The 16706-nt window shown below is 36.2% G+C and overlaps 1 protein-coding gene across 16 annotated transcripts in view; it reads right to left on the bottom strand.

Moving 5' to 3' along the window:
• The window catches only part of KIF21A (kinesin family member 21A), a 175239-nt gene that overhangs the window by 72374 nt on the left and 86159 nt on the right, over window positions 1-16706 (bottom strand). For all 16 annotated transcript variants that reach the window (XM_036865512.1, XM_036865519.1, XM_036865511.1 and 13 more), the window contains exons 2-6: window positions 4327-4549; window positions 4014-4196; window positions 2483-2632; window positions 1407-1541; window positions 735-902 (exon numbers count right to left, since the gene is read on the bottom strand). In XM_036865512.1, coding sequence (XP_036721407.1) covers window positions 735-902; window positions 1407-1541; window positions 2483-2632; window positions 4014-4196; window positions 4327-4549 — 859 coding nt within the window. The remainder of the gene's footprint in view (window positions 1-734; window positions 903-1406; window positions 1542-2482; window positions 2633-4013; window positions 4197-4326; window positions 4550-16706) is intronic.

The raw sequence follows: 16706 nt of genomic DNA on the forward strand, positions 1-16706 counted from the left end.
ATGCTTGGAGACCCTGCTCTAGGAAGAAAGGGAGGGAAGCAAAGCAGAAAACACCTGTCCTGATGCTGTCAGCATCACAGAAATTTAGGACACCATTACTTTTAAGCAGGAACAAAGAACCAACTTTTTAATGAAATCAATAGGAAGAAAAGATTTATTACATAAAAATGTGGTTCTAAAACGTTTTCTTCCATATAATAGAAGCTTTAGGCTAACTCAAACACAAGGTGTTTTCCAATCAAAAACACCACTAGATGGCATGGTATTAAAGTTAATTCCTAATACAATCTAGAAAAGTTCTCATTTTGAAACAATCATTACTAAAAAACATTTGATTGTAATTTCCAAAATAAAGTCTGTCACATAATGTTAGCAAAAAAGCTACTTTGAAAGTCATCCCATAAAATGTTTAATATTAAAACAGTAAATTTGTGAGAAGAATTTTTAAATTATTTCTATTATATATATGCATAGATTATTTTATGCACACATCATAAAATTTAATCCAACTAAATTTTTACACATGAAGAAAATTTGCAATGTGAAAAGGAGAAAAAAGCTGACAGCCTGAGGAGGTCAAAATTCAATGCATTACTCCTAAGTTTACAGCAACTTCCATTTCTCAGCTCAGTGCATGAAGGATTTCCACTTGGGTATTATGTATTACAAAAGGGAAAAGGACAATAAAATAGCCCTGTTATATTCTCAGCACAAAGCCTTAGCTTTAGTCTTACAAGTCCACAGTTGATGGAAATGCCTTCTTTTGCCCTCTCGCCTGTAGCTCCAGTACGCTTCAGTCTTTCTGATCCTGCCAGATCAACAAAATGGAACTTTGCAGTCAGAGTTTCAAATTCATTCATCTGTGATGATTCAGAAATCACCTTATTATCAGTTGCACATTCCTGCAATTGAGGAAAATAATTGAAAATATTTTATTAATGTGACACTAAATATCCTTCAATCCCACATCCCACCTTGCCCTCAGTATACATATAGCCAAGTATAGGCATGTAGCCAAATAAATATAAGTACAAAAATGCCTGCTGCAATTAGAAGCTTAGACAAAGTTAGGTCAAAGAAGGTCAAAACCTAACTGTTATCAACTGAGGCTTTGCCTGTGTTGAAGAGAAACTTGTAGCATATAGCCCTCAAAAGCAAACGGTCCCAAGTAATGACATCCATTACCATATGGCCACAGCATACTTTCTGGCTATTGCAGACATATATACTCAATTTTTAATTTTACATGGTTGGCCAGCTTTAGCTTAAACAAGATCAGGGACATCTCAATTGGAAAAGGAATGATTAAACAAACTAAATTTGGCACAGATGTTCTCTTTGAATATTTTCATGGATTTTACAGAAATGAAATCTGAAAGCTTAAAAAATTAGAACCAATAACTCACAGCATCTATTTGGGGACACATTCTGGTTTGACACAAGTGAATGGTAAAAATGGCATGTGAACGAGAGCTCTGAACATTCATTTGGGTACTAGCAGTGGTCCGGGATAAAGCACCCAGCTTCAAACACTGCATCATCTAGAAAAGGGAAAGAAAGAGGGGTTTTACTTGAACAATACTTAGACTAGGTCCATATAATCAGAAATCTGAGCTACTGATTAAAATCCACCATATTAAACGATGTGAAAGATAGATTTTCTTATTATTTTATTCACAGGCACTTTTTGAGCTGAACTTCTCAGTATAATAGTGTTGGTTTTTTTTTAAATAGGAGAAAATACTGAGATTCCACCGTTTGCCATTTGCTGACATTTGCAGCTTCTATTTCAAAACTATTACAGTAGAACACTTTGGAAGAAACTAAGCAATAACTGGAATTACTCAGGCTCTTCTGTATCTTATTTTTTGTAACTTTTTTTTTCTGGTCACTCCACGTGGCTTGCAGATCTTTGTTCCCTGACCAGGGATTGAACCCAGGGCCATGGCAGTGAACGTGTGGAGGCCTAACCAATGGCCTCGCAGGGAACTCCCCATTGTAACTTTTCTCATGTCTCTCCTTAGGAGCCATGATACAGGCCTACATATATTACAGCAAAAAGTACAAAAGGACTGTGGCCTCATCCTTCACTTAAAATTATCTAACCCTCTTTTTCTAGGTGTGAAAGAAAATTGTACATAAAATGCCTTAGATTCTTTTGATGTTACAATAAATGCACTGACTTTATCAAAACTGTTACATTTTTAATAATAAAATCCTGGAAAAAAATGAAGAAGATTTTAACTCCATGTTACACTCAAGGATACAAATTTCATATCATGAGCAGCAGAGCTGACTATTAAATAAAGCCAAACATGCTCTTTTTTTTTTCCTGTGGCCATGCTGCGCGGCTTGCGGGATCTTAGTTCCCCAACAAGGGATGGAACCCATGCCCCCTGCAGTGGAAGCGTGGAGCCCTAACCCCTGGACCACTAGGGAATTCCCCAAACACGCTCTATTTTAACTATAACATAAATGTCACCTCGGACTCTGTAATCACTGTACGTGTTGTGACGCCCACAGTATAAATTCCTCCGGCTGAATCTTCATGAATCCTTATATTTGATTTTTTATTTTTTGCATCAATATCACGAGTGGTATCAAATAAGTCAAGAACCTCTTCGTTATACAGCTATCAAAAAGAAATATTATAAGTTTAATGTTAGCAGAAATTGCCTCATGGCTGTAATAACACATATTGCACGTTATCTTTCAAACATATCTTAAAAGTTCTTCCAAATACATATATTTCTTCAAAATAAAACATAAAAATGATCACAAATACAAACAAATGCCAGATTTCTTTACGAGGGTAAGAACAGTAAAAGACCTAATCATGACTAATGAGTTAAAGACTAGCTAAAATCATCCACTAATCCTTTGCAAGAGATAAATAAATATAAATAAATACAAGCAAATACTAAAAAATATGTATCAAATGTAAACAAATCCTAAGCTTAGGGAAGTTTTTAATAATTTTTACTACTTGAACTAAAAATATATTTTCTTTTGCCCTACAACCCTTCTTAGTGTGCCTAAAAATAAATAGTATTTTTGCAAGGTTGGCAATATAGTTTCTGTATTAATAGAGGCTGACAAGATTGTGCTACCACCTTAGAAGAGGATGCATACAACTATTTTTCTATCAATATGCTTAAAGTCACAATGCCTAATAAAATTTGGAGGGAGAAGGGGAAGATTGAAGAACACCGTTTCTTCCCTTTTTCCATCACTAGTTACCTTTCTTTTGGTAGAAACACATAATTATATTCTTGGTTTTTACTAAATTGGAATGCCCATTAAAACCAGCAGTAAGATAACTGATGTTAATTTGAATTAAGTTTTCTATTTTGTACTATATAATGCTGAATAAAATGTTTCATCGATTATCAAAATGATTAGCTCTGGTGATCGAGATTACAATTAGACTAGAACACTCTTTGGACCAAGTTTACAGAATTATAATGGCACTGTCCACCCAAGTGTAACATTGCTCAAATCCTAGATGTCCTCTTACTGGTATGTCCCTCCCACCAGCATAGACTTCCCTAAATCCATACCTGCCCCAACCTTTGCACATTGCATCAAAACATCTGCCTATCCTTGTAGGAATACCAGCTTCTGCCACCAGATTAGTGCTACAGCATCAATCCTATTATTCCTCACAATCTCCCCCTCCCTTTTGGTCTCAGTCACTGTGTTCCCAGTACTTTGTGAGCCTGCCTACATTACAACAGTAATTCTCAGATAAAGAAAAAATCTGAAATAAACAATATTATTGTTTTACTTTGTGGACACTGGTCAAATGTTTATAATCTTAAATGCTAACAAGTAAGGAATACTTATAACCTATTATCTCTTGTTGCTATTACCTATAACCTAATGCTAATTTACTCAACATTTACTGAACACAATATGCCAAGCAATAAAATGGAAGCGGGAGTATAAAATCATAGGGCTATGGTCTTACGAACAAGATTTAAAGGAAACTAATGACTCTATTAAACTATTACCTCTAAGAATTGGGCATTCACTTTAAAATCTGGAGGAGGAAGTCCATTTTTAATGGAAGTGTGTTTTTTTTCTTCGATACTCTTGAAAAGGTGTTTAACAGCACGAGAAATAATACCCTGTTCTTCCTCAATGATGTTAACATCAAATCCTGTTCCCATTGTGTATGTTTTGCCAGCTCCAGTCTGAATAAAAGAACAGAGAAAAATGGATGCTTGATCTTAATAACATAATCTCAAGTGACAGAAGTGAAAGTGCAATTGAATTGACACTTCTGAAAAGTTACAGCTTCTATGAAAATAATTTGGTACTTACTTGTCCATAAGCAAAAACTGTAGCATTATATCCTTCAAAACAACCTTCAATTAGTTTTTCTATACACTGAGTGTAGATCTGCTCTTGCTGGGAGTCAATGTCAAACACATAATCAAAAGTGAAAGCTTTATCTTTGCCTAGGAAGACCTGAGGTTCTCCCGGTGTGACACATGTACAAATATGGCAACCTTCAATCCTTTCTTTGGCAAGCTGTGGTCTTATTCTGTGAGAAAAAAATCAGGAAAAAATAAAATAAAATAAGACAAAATAAATGGAAAAAAACTGAAGAAGTAGGATTTTGAAATTCCTAGCAAATCTTTTAAAATCACTAATGTAATCTAGTACTTACTCCTTGAGTTGAAAAGTTTAAATAAGTTAAATTATACTGTCAATTTCAATATGAGTTACTTAATCCCCCAAAAAAATCATGAACAAGAGTAAAATTAATCTTAAAATTAAATATTTTTGTGGGTGAATACCTTTCCTCAACTCTATAAAAGACTCAGTTAAATAAATTAAACTACCAAAATGCTATTTGTTGTTATCTTTATTTTAGATTTCTTCTCTTTATTTCCAGAGAGGATGATATCCAAAAATGAGAAATTAAGGACATGGTATTTATCTTGATGCCATTGACTCACCTTTTTTGCAAACTCTTCACTAATGGTTCCCAAACTTATTTGACCATAACCTTCTGTTAGCTTAACATGTTTAAGCATAATCACACAACATACAATACGAATGAATATATATATTCATTTGTAAATATATGCATGTACTATATTGATTTGTCATATATTATGACATACACAAAAGCAGAATTGTGAAAATAAAGAAATTAAAAATAAAAACAAATAAAACTTCTAATATTTTCTCTCCAAAACCACTGAATCATCATTTACATCTCCTAGGGTGTCCTCTGTCCACTTGGAAGACCACAGCGCTATACCTGCCCTACACCCAACCCTCATCTACTTCAGATTCTAGGACCTTCCTCTTTTGCCTTATCTTCCTGATTTCAAGGCCTGTTTTTCAAAGAAGGAAAGTAAATATGGTGATATGTTACTAACAGAACAAAGCAAAATCTGGCCCTATTCTACTCACTCCATAATCAGGACCATCCTAGACATACACGTCACTGACTTAACGGTACTTAGGTATTTTAGAGGTTCCTATTTGCCATGGAGAAGGAGAAGCAGTTTAGGGAAGAAAGTAAAGACAACCAGTAATGGAAAATATAAAACGATACAGAGAGAAAATAGAAAGGATTTTAAAGGGATCTTACTTTCTGAGATACAGAAACAGAGATCTATAGAAGCAGAACGAGTTCATCTATCTGTTAGAGATAAAGCTAAGCCTAAGTCCAGATCACCCGAGTTTTAACCCTTGCCAATTCTTCAGGGTGGAAGGTCAATGGAAGGATAGGAAAGGCAATACTGAGAAGCGACTGAATTTCTGTAACCCTGGTTATCTTAAGCAGCATTCTGTATTAGCAAAGAAGTGTTAAGTAAAGAATATATTTATTTATGCAATTTCCCCTTCTTCGGTGATAATGATGTTTTTCTTCCATAGTCTTCAACTTCATTTATTTGTTTTAATGGAATGCAATAATCAATGTGGAGCTGGCTAGGTACTATGGAAAGAGTGATGAAGTGGCCTTTAGGAGACTTGGATTCTACTACTTCTCTCACTCCACAGATATCATGTGGTCTTCTCTCAGAGCTACAATTTCCTCACCTGTTGACAGAAACTATCATTTCCAAGGTTCCTTTCAGATCTAATGCTGAGAGAAGAACACTATATTACAAAATGGGAAGAGGAAAATAATATTTATATACTGTTATAAAGATAAAATGATATTATAACAAATAAAACAAATGGGTTTCTTACAAGAAGCTACATCCATGGACTATAAAAACAGCCCATGGTAGTAAGCAGCTTTGGCTTTCTGTCTCCACATTTTCTTGATGAGTGGTCTTTCTCAAAGTTAATATTCCCTTCTTTCCAAACTTCCCTTCTCCTGTCTCACTTCATCCATTCATGGGGATAAAAATCATAAATCCCATCCTCCTCAGGAGAGTCATGGGGAGAAAACCAAATCCCCCATCCTCCTTGGAAGAATCACCATCCTGTCTGTTGGAAAGCTAGAAACAAGAGAGTCAGCCTCAGTTATTCCCTCTTCCCTATTCCATCCACCTAATCTATCTCTAAGAGCTATTAATTATCTTGGAAATAGCTCATCATTTTCTTTCCTTCCTCATCAATACCACCCTAATCAAGCCACCATTATCTCTTACTTGGATTATTGCAAAAGTCTCATCACCAGTCAGCCTGCGTCAAATCTTGCCCCCACCAATCTGTTCCACAGATTGCAATATCAGTGATACCTGTAAAATATGAAGTTGATCACTACCTTGCCTAAAACCCTGTAGTATATCCTTAAATCGCTCTATAATCTCCTCTTGCCATGGTCCATCTTTGCATCAAAGGATTTTAGTTAGTGATGGTGGTGGTGGTGATGGTTTATTTTTAAGAAGTTTCACTAACAAAGTGTGCTCCCTCTAGCCTCTATGCCTTCAAATATGTTTTTCTCTTCTCCTGGACACTCTTCCTTCTCAATTCACAACTACTTTTCCAGCCTGAACATCTTATGTTTTCAACCTCTGTTTAGATTTCACTCCTTTCAGAAGCTCTCACCTAACTCTTTGCATTCCACCATAAAGTCATATCTGAGCCCAGGTTGTTCTGTCTCCTGAAAGCTACCTCATTTACACCAGGATTCTGCTCTCTGCCTGATGTATAGCTGCACTGTGAAGTTTAATAAATTCCATGTAATAATAAAGAAAAACATAAAAACAACTATCTAAATGAAAATGACTACTGTTTGAAATCAGTGCCTCATTAATTTTAAGTAAATGATTATAACCATGGGCTATTAAAATACTAAGCCAATTTATTTGGCTATTAAAATACTTTTAATTTAATTTCTACATAAAGAATAAGTACTATTTGAATTGCAGATATTACAGCCAATTTTAGAATGCCAATGTCACTCAGAACTTAATCTCCTAACCTCTAAGGAGGAGTGCATTTGAAAGACGGGTGATATGCAATCACACCACCTGCATGGGTGGGGAGACAAAGTGGCTTTAAAAACCAACAAGATGGGTGGAACCCTTTTCTACTGGATGCAGGCAAGGGCAATTTCCCAGCAGGACTAAGAAAATCCCACCTAGGAGGGGATGGTCTCTGGCACATGCAGATAATTGGAAGCTGACTACATTTCAAAGTTTAGAGATATATTCACCGTCTCAATTCCCCTTCAAAAATTCAGATTTTAAACTCTCCAAATCCTTAAATTTATACTAAAATCAAGAATTCTCAGATGAAGTCTTAACCCAAGCCAATTAACCTGCTTTAATGATGTAAAGAGTTTGAAATTTACATAGCTACAAACTTCAATTTTAAAACTATAATTTGATGTTATATATAGACAAAATATAACAACCTCCCGGGAAAAAGAAGACTAAAACTAAAATCTGACATTTATTACTTTAAAAATTTAGAAATATCTTCTTTCTTAGTATTTTTATATAAACATATGAACAATAAACATACTCATCTAATCCCAACACTAAGAAATAATGAGGGTTAACATTTCAGTTAATACTAAGAAATAGTAACAAAGCCTTGCAGGCTTTTTAAAATGTGTAATCATACAACTAGATATATTTGAAAGTACCTCTTAAAGAAAAACAATTATGCATAAAACTTATGTCATAAATATTTAGGATAAGATTCTAATATTACACAGCAGTATTATATTATAAAAGCCAATAACGATGTGGGTTCTATCTACAATAGTAATTTGCTAATGGAGATGGGTTTTTTTAAAACGTTACAATGGGGCTTCCCTGGTGGTGCAGTGGTTAAGAATCCGCCTGCCAATGCAGGGGACACAGGTCCGAGCCCTGGTCCAGGAAGATCCCACATGCCATGTAACAACTAAGCCCGTGCACCACAACTACTGAGCCTGTGATCTAGAGCCTGTGAGCCACAATTACTGACCCTTTGTGCCACAACTACTGAAGCCCGCACACCGCAACTACTGAAGCCTGTACGCCACAACTACCGAAGCCTGTGAGCCTAGAGCCCAAGCTCTGCAACAGGAGAAGCCAGCACAATGCAATGAAGAGTAGCCCCTGCTCACCACAACTAGAGAAAGCCTGCGCACAACAATGAAGACCCAACACAGCCAAAAATAAACAATAAATAAAATAAATTTATTTAAAAAAAAAGTTACAATGGAAATGAATGTAGGTAGGATGAGGCTGTTATGGAAAATAGTGACAGTTCCACTAGATAATGTGTTTTTTTCCTTAGCATAAGGTATGTAACCTTTTATCCTTTGTGGGCCATTGACCAATAGGGTGGGATCTGAAAGGGAAAACCCATGAAGAGTCATACAGAAATAAATGTAATTTGTTATAACTAGCTTGAGAAGGTTGAAGGTTTGAAACAGAATATGATACAAACTGTCAATTATTCCGATTTAAGATAAAAGGACATGAACAAATGTTGTATCCATTTCCTGAATCTCTTCACCAGCAGAAAGCAGCCATTTTGCTTCTGTTCTCACACTCTATTGAAACTGCTTAGACAGAAGGCATCAATGACCTTTTTATTTCCAAATACAATGGACCCTTTTTAGTCTTCATCCTACCTGACACATTTGATCCTATTTACAACTTGTAGGGGAGGAAAAAACTTCTTCCCTCTATCCTTCTAGATTCTCCTGTTTGGGACCTTGTTAATTAGATTGACAAGGCAGATTAACAAAATAAAAACAAATAGAAGTTTATTAACTCGCGTATCAGGCATACACATGGGAATATTCAGTGATGAGTAAATGAAAGAGTGGTTACAACTTGGATTTATATAGCATCTTAACAAAAAGAAGAAGGACTTTGAGTTTCTAGGACAGCAAATTGTGGGAATATAAATATATGTAGGAACTAATGGAAGATAGGGGCTAATCAAGTAAGGTTTGTTATGTAGGATACTTTCATGCAGTCTCTGGTAATTAACTTCTGTCCTTCCTGGTAGAGAACAGAGGCAGAATACCTTTATAAAAGCTATGGGCTTTTAGGCAAATATCTGCTTCTTTTAATTGCTTTCAGCTCAAAACAATCCTTACGTCATATTATGGGGTGGCATTTTCTGCTACCCTTCAAATACCGTATTTCTCAGCAGTTGGCCTTTGTGGCATTCCTTTTTTTTTTTTAACTGATTCTGATTTCTGAACTCATCGTTTCCTCTTATACCTCATATACCAAGTTGCCCCCCAAAAGTGTCCAGAGTATTTAGCATGGTATCTAAGATTTTCCTAATTTGGATTCTGCCTGCAATTCCACTCTCAAATCTAGTTACACTCAGCTACATCAAACCACTGATCATTTCTTGATCAACTTATATACTTTCATTCACCATGCCAATGTACGTGGTTCTCTCTCTGCTTGGAATGCTGGACTTCCACTTCTCTGCATAGAAACTTCATTGTAATTCTTCAAGACCTAGCTCAAATATCTGTACATTTATAAAGCTTTCCCTTCCCCCCACCCAACTTGAATTAATCTATGCAATTTGTACAAGATTTTAGAATAATAGATATCAAATTGAATTCTTATTGATCACTAGTAAATGAATTCTTTGAGGACTGAGAATATATCTTATTCAATCATAAAAGTAATTCAACAAATGTTACTGACTGACTCCTATAAACTGCTCTAGTTAAAGGGGAGTAACAATCCAATACTGGGCACATGATTATCACAATAATCTAACTTTTGCCCCATCACTTTACTCTGTTACAAGAAACTTGATCCTGAGCAACCATTTAACAAATTTATGTCTTAATTTTCTACTCTATAAAATGAATATAGGAGTCTGGATTTAATATTCCTTAAGTTCTTTCTAACTTCAAACTCTATTTTAATTATTCCCTTAGGAAAAGCAAAACCCTGACTTAAAAGAGGTATCAATCAACAACCTTTTACTTCTGTCACACCTTATATCCATCATTAGTTACACCACTCATCCACATTTCCTTATAGTTCCTATTATTCTCTCCAGTTTTTATAGCAAATGCTACTGTGGCCATAGGGACAAGGAACTTCCTTTATGAAAACATTATTATGGCTCTTTGCAGTGGCAGTATCTAGTGAAGACTAGAGGAGAGTCTGAGACTAAGACCAGTAAGTTTCCTTAAACTGGGCCCTGTTATCTGTTCTCTGCCTTCAATAATAATCATAACTGGATTTAGTAACTGAGTATATCAAATAAGCTACGAGGACTAGTTGCAAGATGTCCTGGATAAGACAGAAAAATAAGATAAGTATATCTGGGGAAAAGGGCTTCCTTTTCAGCTAGAATTTAAGTCATGATACAGTAAAACTATATTTAAGGTCTAATTCTGCCACATATTATTGGAAGAAGCATCCCACCATGAGACCTGAGCATCCCTGCACATCCTTGCTGAGTATGCCAAGAATGCAAAACCCTGACTACTCTTTTCATGGATCACTTCTCAAGGTGGCATTTGCAGCAAGCAACCTTTAGGGATAATGTCTTCCACCTGACAAAGAGCTGGCTTGCTTCAGCAAAGCAATGGAAACAGTGAATAAACAATAAAAACAATGAATCCCCAAGTCCAGTGTTTCTTTTTTTTCTTCCAGTTTCATTGAGATATAATTGACATACAGCACTGTATACAAGTTTAAGCTGTACAGTATAATGATTTGACTTACATACATCATGAAATGATAACCACACAGTTCAGTGAACTTCCATCATCTCATATAGATACTAAAGATATATCAATAGATATTAAAGAAATAAAAAATATATATTTTTCCATGTGATGAGAAGGTTGGTGTTTCTTGATATGCCACTGCTTGCACAGCAACCATGTAATAGTTCTACCTGCATTGCCTCCTTTGGATTAAGGGGGTGGGGATGGGGAAGCAGTTCAAATCAACATGAGACTCATGATGCTTACTGTACTGTGAGTAATAAAAGTCCTTTGCCTCCAACTCAGGAGTCCTGTGTCTTCTGCCACTACACATGAAACAGTGAAAGACTAGCTTGTTAACTTGTAAATAGGGTAAAATCTCAGACTCTGCACAGGTCTTAACACATACTGTAACCTTTGGCAAGTCACTCTCTTAGCCTGTTTCCTTATCTATCAAATGGTAACAGTCACTACATCCACATCACAGCATCTTGAATAAATCAGATAATGTGTGGCAATGAAAGCCAACATAGGTATAAAGTGTTGTCGTTGTTGTTGCTGTTGCTGTTATAGCACCACTTGAAAATTCTCCATGTTGGTTCCTTCATAAGGCACGTTAATATCTTAAATCCATCTGGGCCTTCCAGCATGTTAAATAATCATGATTTACTCTTTGTCTTTCCAAACTATTGTCATATCTTTCAAAATACCCTTTGGGTATGCTGAGTCTTTAGAACAATTAAATGTAAAACTGTTATGTCAGAAATAGAAGTATAATACAACAGTGAACATTACCTAGATATATGTGTACATATATATACAAATATATATACACATTGCTATGCAGAGATAATCAAGCTGAATAATGTTATACCTCCATTTGCAATGAAAAGTCATAATCCCAAAGTTAACCCTTTTATAGTAATAAATAATCAAGCCTCATTATCCTGCTATTCATATCAGCACAGAGTACAATAGAAGCCAAAATGGGAATTTTTATTCTTTCAACAATTTTATCATTTTTACTATCTCCATATAGCCAGTAAGGAAATTTCATTCAGAATGGAAAAGAACCAAGTACCCGAGTAACAGGTTCTTTTAAAAAGCAGAATTAAATTGTTATGGCATATTTTGTCCTCATACTATACTAAATTTGATTAAACGCTAGTGACGAGAATTTTGACTAATAACTAATCAATGACTTGTAGTTACTGAAGTGATGTTGCTTTAAGGAAAATAAATAAATGCATATAAATAAAATTTATAACCTCCCAGGACTTGTGCAGACACCCGTAATTTTTTTTTAATTAGAAAAGTAGCGCTAACATCATTCATTAACCTAAGTACAAAGATTCATGCAATCCAACCTATATTTCTACTTTAAAGACGTGCAGTTTTGTTTGTTTTTCCAGACTTTTTCATACGCCCTCATCTCTCCTATCCCTCTGTTTCCTGTTTTATTAAAATCATCACAAGACATAAGCCTTTCTTTTGCTAGGGGATTGGTCAAGTTATTTTTATTTTTCCCTACAAACAAAAAAAGAATAAGACACAAAATATCTTCCTTTTTGCAGTTGGTCACTGCTAATCTCTTGCCCTGTTAGAAAACACTGCTGTCCTTAATCTACAATTTCATAGACATGACAAAATTTTCCATTACCTAAATGTCTTTGTAAACTGTCTCTTCTTTTTTTGCTTGAGTTATTCTGATCTCATCCCCACACGATTGTGGTAATTTTCTAGTTTACTCAATAATCTGACCTGATTCCCACTTTGTGTGGCTCTTTCACTTACAGCTATCTGTAACTAGCACACTTGGCACCTTATTAACACCTTTGTTCTTCTTACAGGACACCAATAAATCTGTTCCCTGAACAGATCTTTTGCCTTTCTTTATCTCATTTGTCAGTAGATGGCCATTATATTGGACGACACATATAAGTACTCAACTTGATATCTTAATGTTAATTATATCTTACTAATTTCCTCCCTTCCATTTCTTAAAAGTTAGGGCACTTTGTCACCACAAAAAAGTGGCTGCAATTTCTGTCCATTGTTTGATTCTCTCCTAGTTCATTCCAGTTAGTAGACACACATTAAGAATCTGAACCACTTTAACCCTCTACATTCTATTCTAGAAGAGAAATTCTGACATGCTAGAGGGAATTGCTAGGCCATAAGTGGCCTTGCTGAATTATTTTCCTAAAAGATCAGGCACTGCATAAGTAATATGTAACACAAGTCCACAAAAAGAAATTCCCCCAAGTGGATCTTTAATTACAATGATGGTTGACGGGAAGAAACATATTTCTTCAAAACATTCAAGAAAGAAACAGAACTAGCTGCTGGACAATCATTAACAGGAAGACACTGGAACTCACCAATAAAGATATCCCACATCCAAACACAAAGGAGAAGCCACAATGAGACAGTAGAAGGGACGCAATCACAGTAAAATCAAATCCCATAACTGCTGGGTGGGTGACTAACAGACTGGAGAACACTTACACCACAGAAGTCCACCCACTGGAGTGAAGGTTCTGAGACCCACGTCAGGCTTCCCAACCAGGGGGTCTGGCAACCGGAGGAGGAATTCCTAGAGAATCAGGCTTTGAAGGCTTGTGGGATTTGATTGCAGGACTTTGACAGGACTGGGGGAAACAGAGACTCCACTCTTGGAGGGCACACACAAACTAGTGTGTGCATCGGGACACAGGGGAAGGAGCAGTGACCCCAGGGGAGACTGAACCAGACTTACCTGCTAGCGTTGGAGGGTCTCCTGCAGGGGGCCGGGGGGGGGGGAGTGCTGTGGCTCACCGTGGGGACAAGGACACTGGCAGCAGAAGTTCTGGGAAGTACCCCTTGGCATGAGCCTTCCCAGAGTCTGCCATTAGTGCCACAAAAGAGCCCAGGTAGGCTCCAGTGTTGGGTTGACTCATGCCAAACAACCAACAGGGAGGGAACCCAGCCCCACCCATCAGCAGTCAAGCAGATTAAAGTTTTACTGAGCTCTGTCCACCAGAGCAACAGTCAGCTCTACCCACCACAAGACCCTCCCATCAAGCCTCTCAGATAGCCTCATCCACCAGAGGGCAGACAGCAGAAGTAAGAAGAACTACAGTCCTGCAGCCTGTGGAAAAAAAAAAACATATTCACAGAAAGATAGACAAGATGAAAAGGCAGAGGCCTATGTACCAGATGCAGGAACAAGATAAAACTCCAGAAAAACAACTAAATGAAGTGGAGATAGGCAACTTTCCAGAAAAATAATTCAGAATAATGATAGTGAAGATGATCCAGGACTTCGGAAAAACAATGGAGGCAAAGATCAACAAGATGCAAGAAATGTTTAACAAAGACCTAGAAGAATTAAAGGACAAACAAACAGAGATGAACAATACAATAACTGAAATGAAAAATACACTAGAAGGAATCAATAGCAGCAGAATAACTGAGGCAGAAGAACGGATAAGTGACCTGGAAGACAGAAGGGTGGAATTCACAGCTGTGGAACAGAATAAACAAGAAAGAATGAAAAGAAATGAGGACAGCCTAAGAGATCTCTGGGACAACATTAAAGGCAACAACATTCACTTTATAAGGACCCCAGAAGGAGAAGAGTGAGAGAAAGGATCCAAGAAAAGATTTGAAGAGATTATAGTCAAAAGTTCTCTAACATGGGAAAGGAAAGAGCCACCCAAGTTCAGGAAGCAGAGAGAGTCCCATACAGGATAAACAAAGGAGAAACACACCGAGACACATAGTAATCAAACTGGCAAAAATTAAAGACAAAGTATTGAAAGCAGCAAGGGAAAGATGACAAATAACATACAAGGGAACTCCCATAAGGTTAACAGCTGATTTCTCAGCAGAAACTCTAAAAGCCAGAAAGGAGTGGCATCATGTACTTAAAGTGATGAAAGGGAAGAACCTACAACCAAGATTACTCTACCCGGCAAGGATCTCATTCAGATTCGATGGAGAAATCAAAAGCTTTACAGACAAGCAAAAGCTAAGAAAATTCAGCACCACCAAACCAGCTCTACAGCAAATGCTAAAGGAACTTCTCTAACTGGGAAACACAAGAGAAGAAAAGAACCTACAAAAACAAACCCAAAACAATTTAGAAAATGGTCATAGGAACATACATATCGATAATTACCTTAAACATGAATGGATTAATGCTCCAACCAAAAGACACAGGCTTGCTGAATGGATACAAAAACATGACCTATATACATGCTGTCTACAAGAGACCCACTTCAGACCTAGGGACACATACAGACTGAAGGTGAGGGCATGGAAAAAGATATTCCATGCAAATGGAAATCAAAAGAAAGCTGGAGTAGCAATACTCATATCAGATAAAATAGACTTTAAAATACAGAATGTTACAAAAGACAAGGAAGGACACTACATAATGATCAAGGGATCAATCCAAGAAAAAGATATAACAATTATAAATATATATGCAGCCAACATAGGAGCACCTCAATACATAAGGCAACTGCTAACAGCTATAAAAGAGGAAATCGACAGTAACATAAAAATAGTGGGGGACTTTAACACCTCCCTAACACCAACGGACAGATCATCCAAACAGAAAATTAATAAGGAAACACTGCTTTAAATGACACAATAGACCAGATAGATTCAATTGATATTTATAGGACATTCCATCCAAAAACAGCAGATTACACTTACTTCTAAAGTGTGGACGGAACATTCTCCAGGATAGATCACATCTTGGGTCACAAATCAATTCTCACTAAATTTAAGAAAATTGAAAGCATACCAAGCATCTTTTCTGACCACAACGCTATGAGATTAGAAATCAATTACAGGGAAAAAAACGTAAAAAACACAAACACATGGAAGCTAAACAATACGTTACTAAATAACCAAGAGATCACTGAAGAAATCAAAGAGGAAATCAAAAAATACCTAGAGACAAATTACAATGAAACACAATGATTCAAAACCTAAGGGATGCAGGAAAAGCAGTTCTAAGAGGGAATTTTATAGCTATACAAGCCTACCTCAAGAAAGAAGAAAAATCTCAAATAAACAATCTAACCTTACACCTAAAGGAACTAGAGAAAGAAGAACAAACAAAACCCAAAGTTAGCAGAAGGAAGGAAATCATAAAGATCAGAGCAGTAATAAATGAAATAGAAACAAAGAAAACAATAGCAAAGATCATTAAAACTAAAAGCTGGTTCTTTGAGAAGATAAACAAAATTGATAAACCATTAACCAGATTCATCAAGAAAAAGAGGGAGAGGACTCAAACCAATAAAATTAGAAATGAAAATGGAGAAGTTACAACAGACACCACAGAAATACAAAGCATCCTAAGAGCCTGCTACAAGCAACTCTACGCCAATAAAATGGACAACCTTGAAGAAATTAACAAATTCTTACAAAGGTATAACCTTTCAAGACTGAACCAGGAAGAAACAGAAAATATGAACAGACCAATCACAAGTAATGAAATTGAAACTGTGATTAAAAATCTTCCAACAAACAAAAGTCCAGGACTAGAGGGCTTCACAGGTGAATTCTTTCAAACATTTAGAGAAGAGCTAAC

The sequence above is a fragment of the Balaenoptera musculus genome, chromosome 10 (genome assembly GCF_009873245.2).
Source record: "Balaenoptera musculus isolate JJ_BM4_2016_0621 chromosome 10, mBalMus1.pri.v3, whole genome shotgun sequence".
NCBI lineage: Eukaryota > Metazoa > Chordata > Mammalia > Artiodactyla > Balaenopteridae > Balaenoptera > Balaenoptera musculus.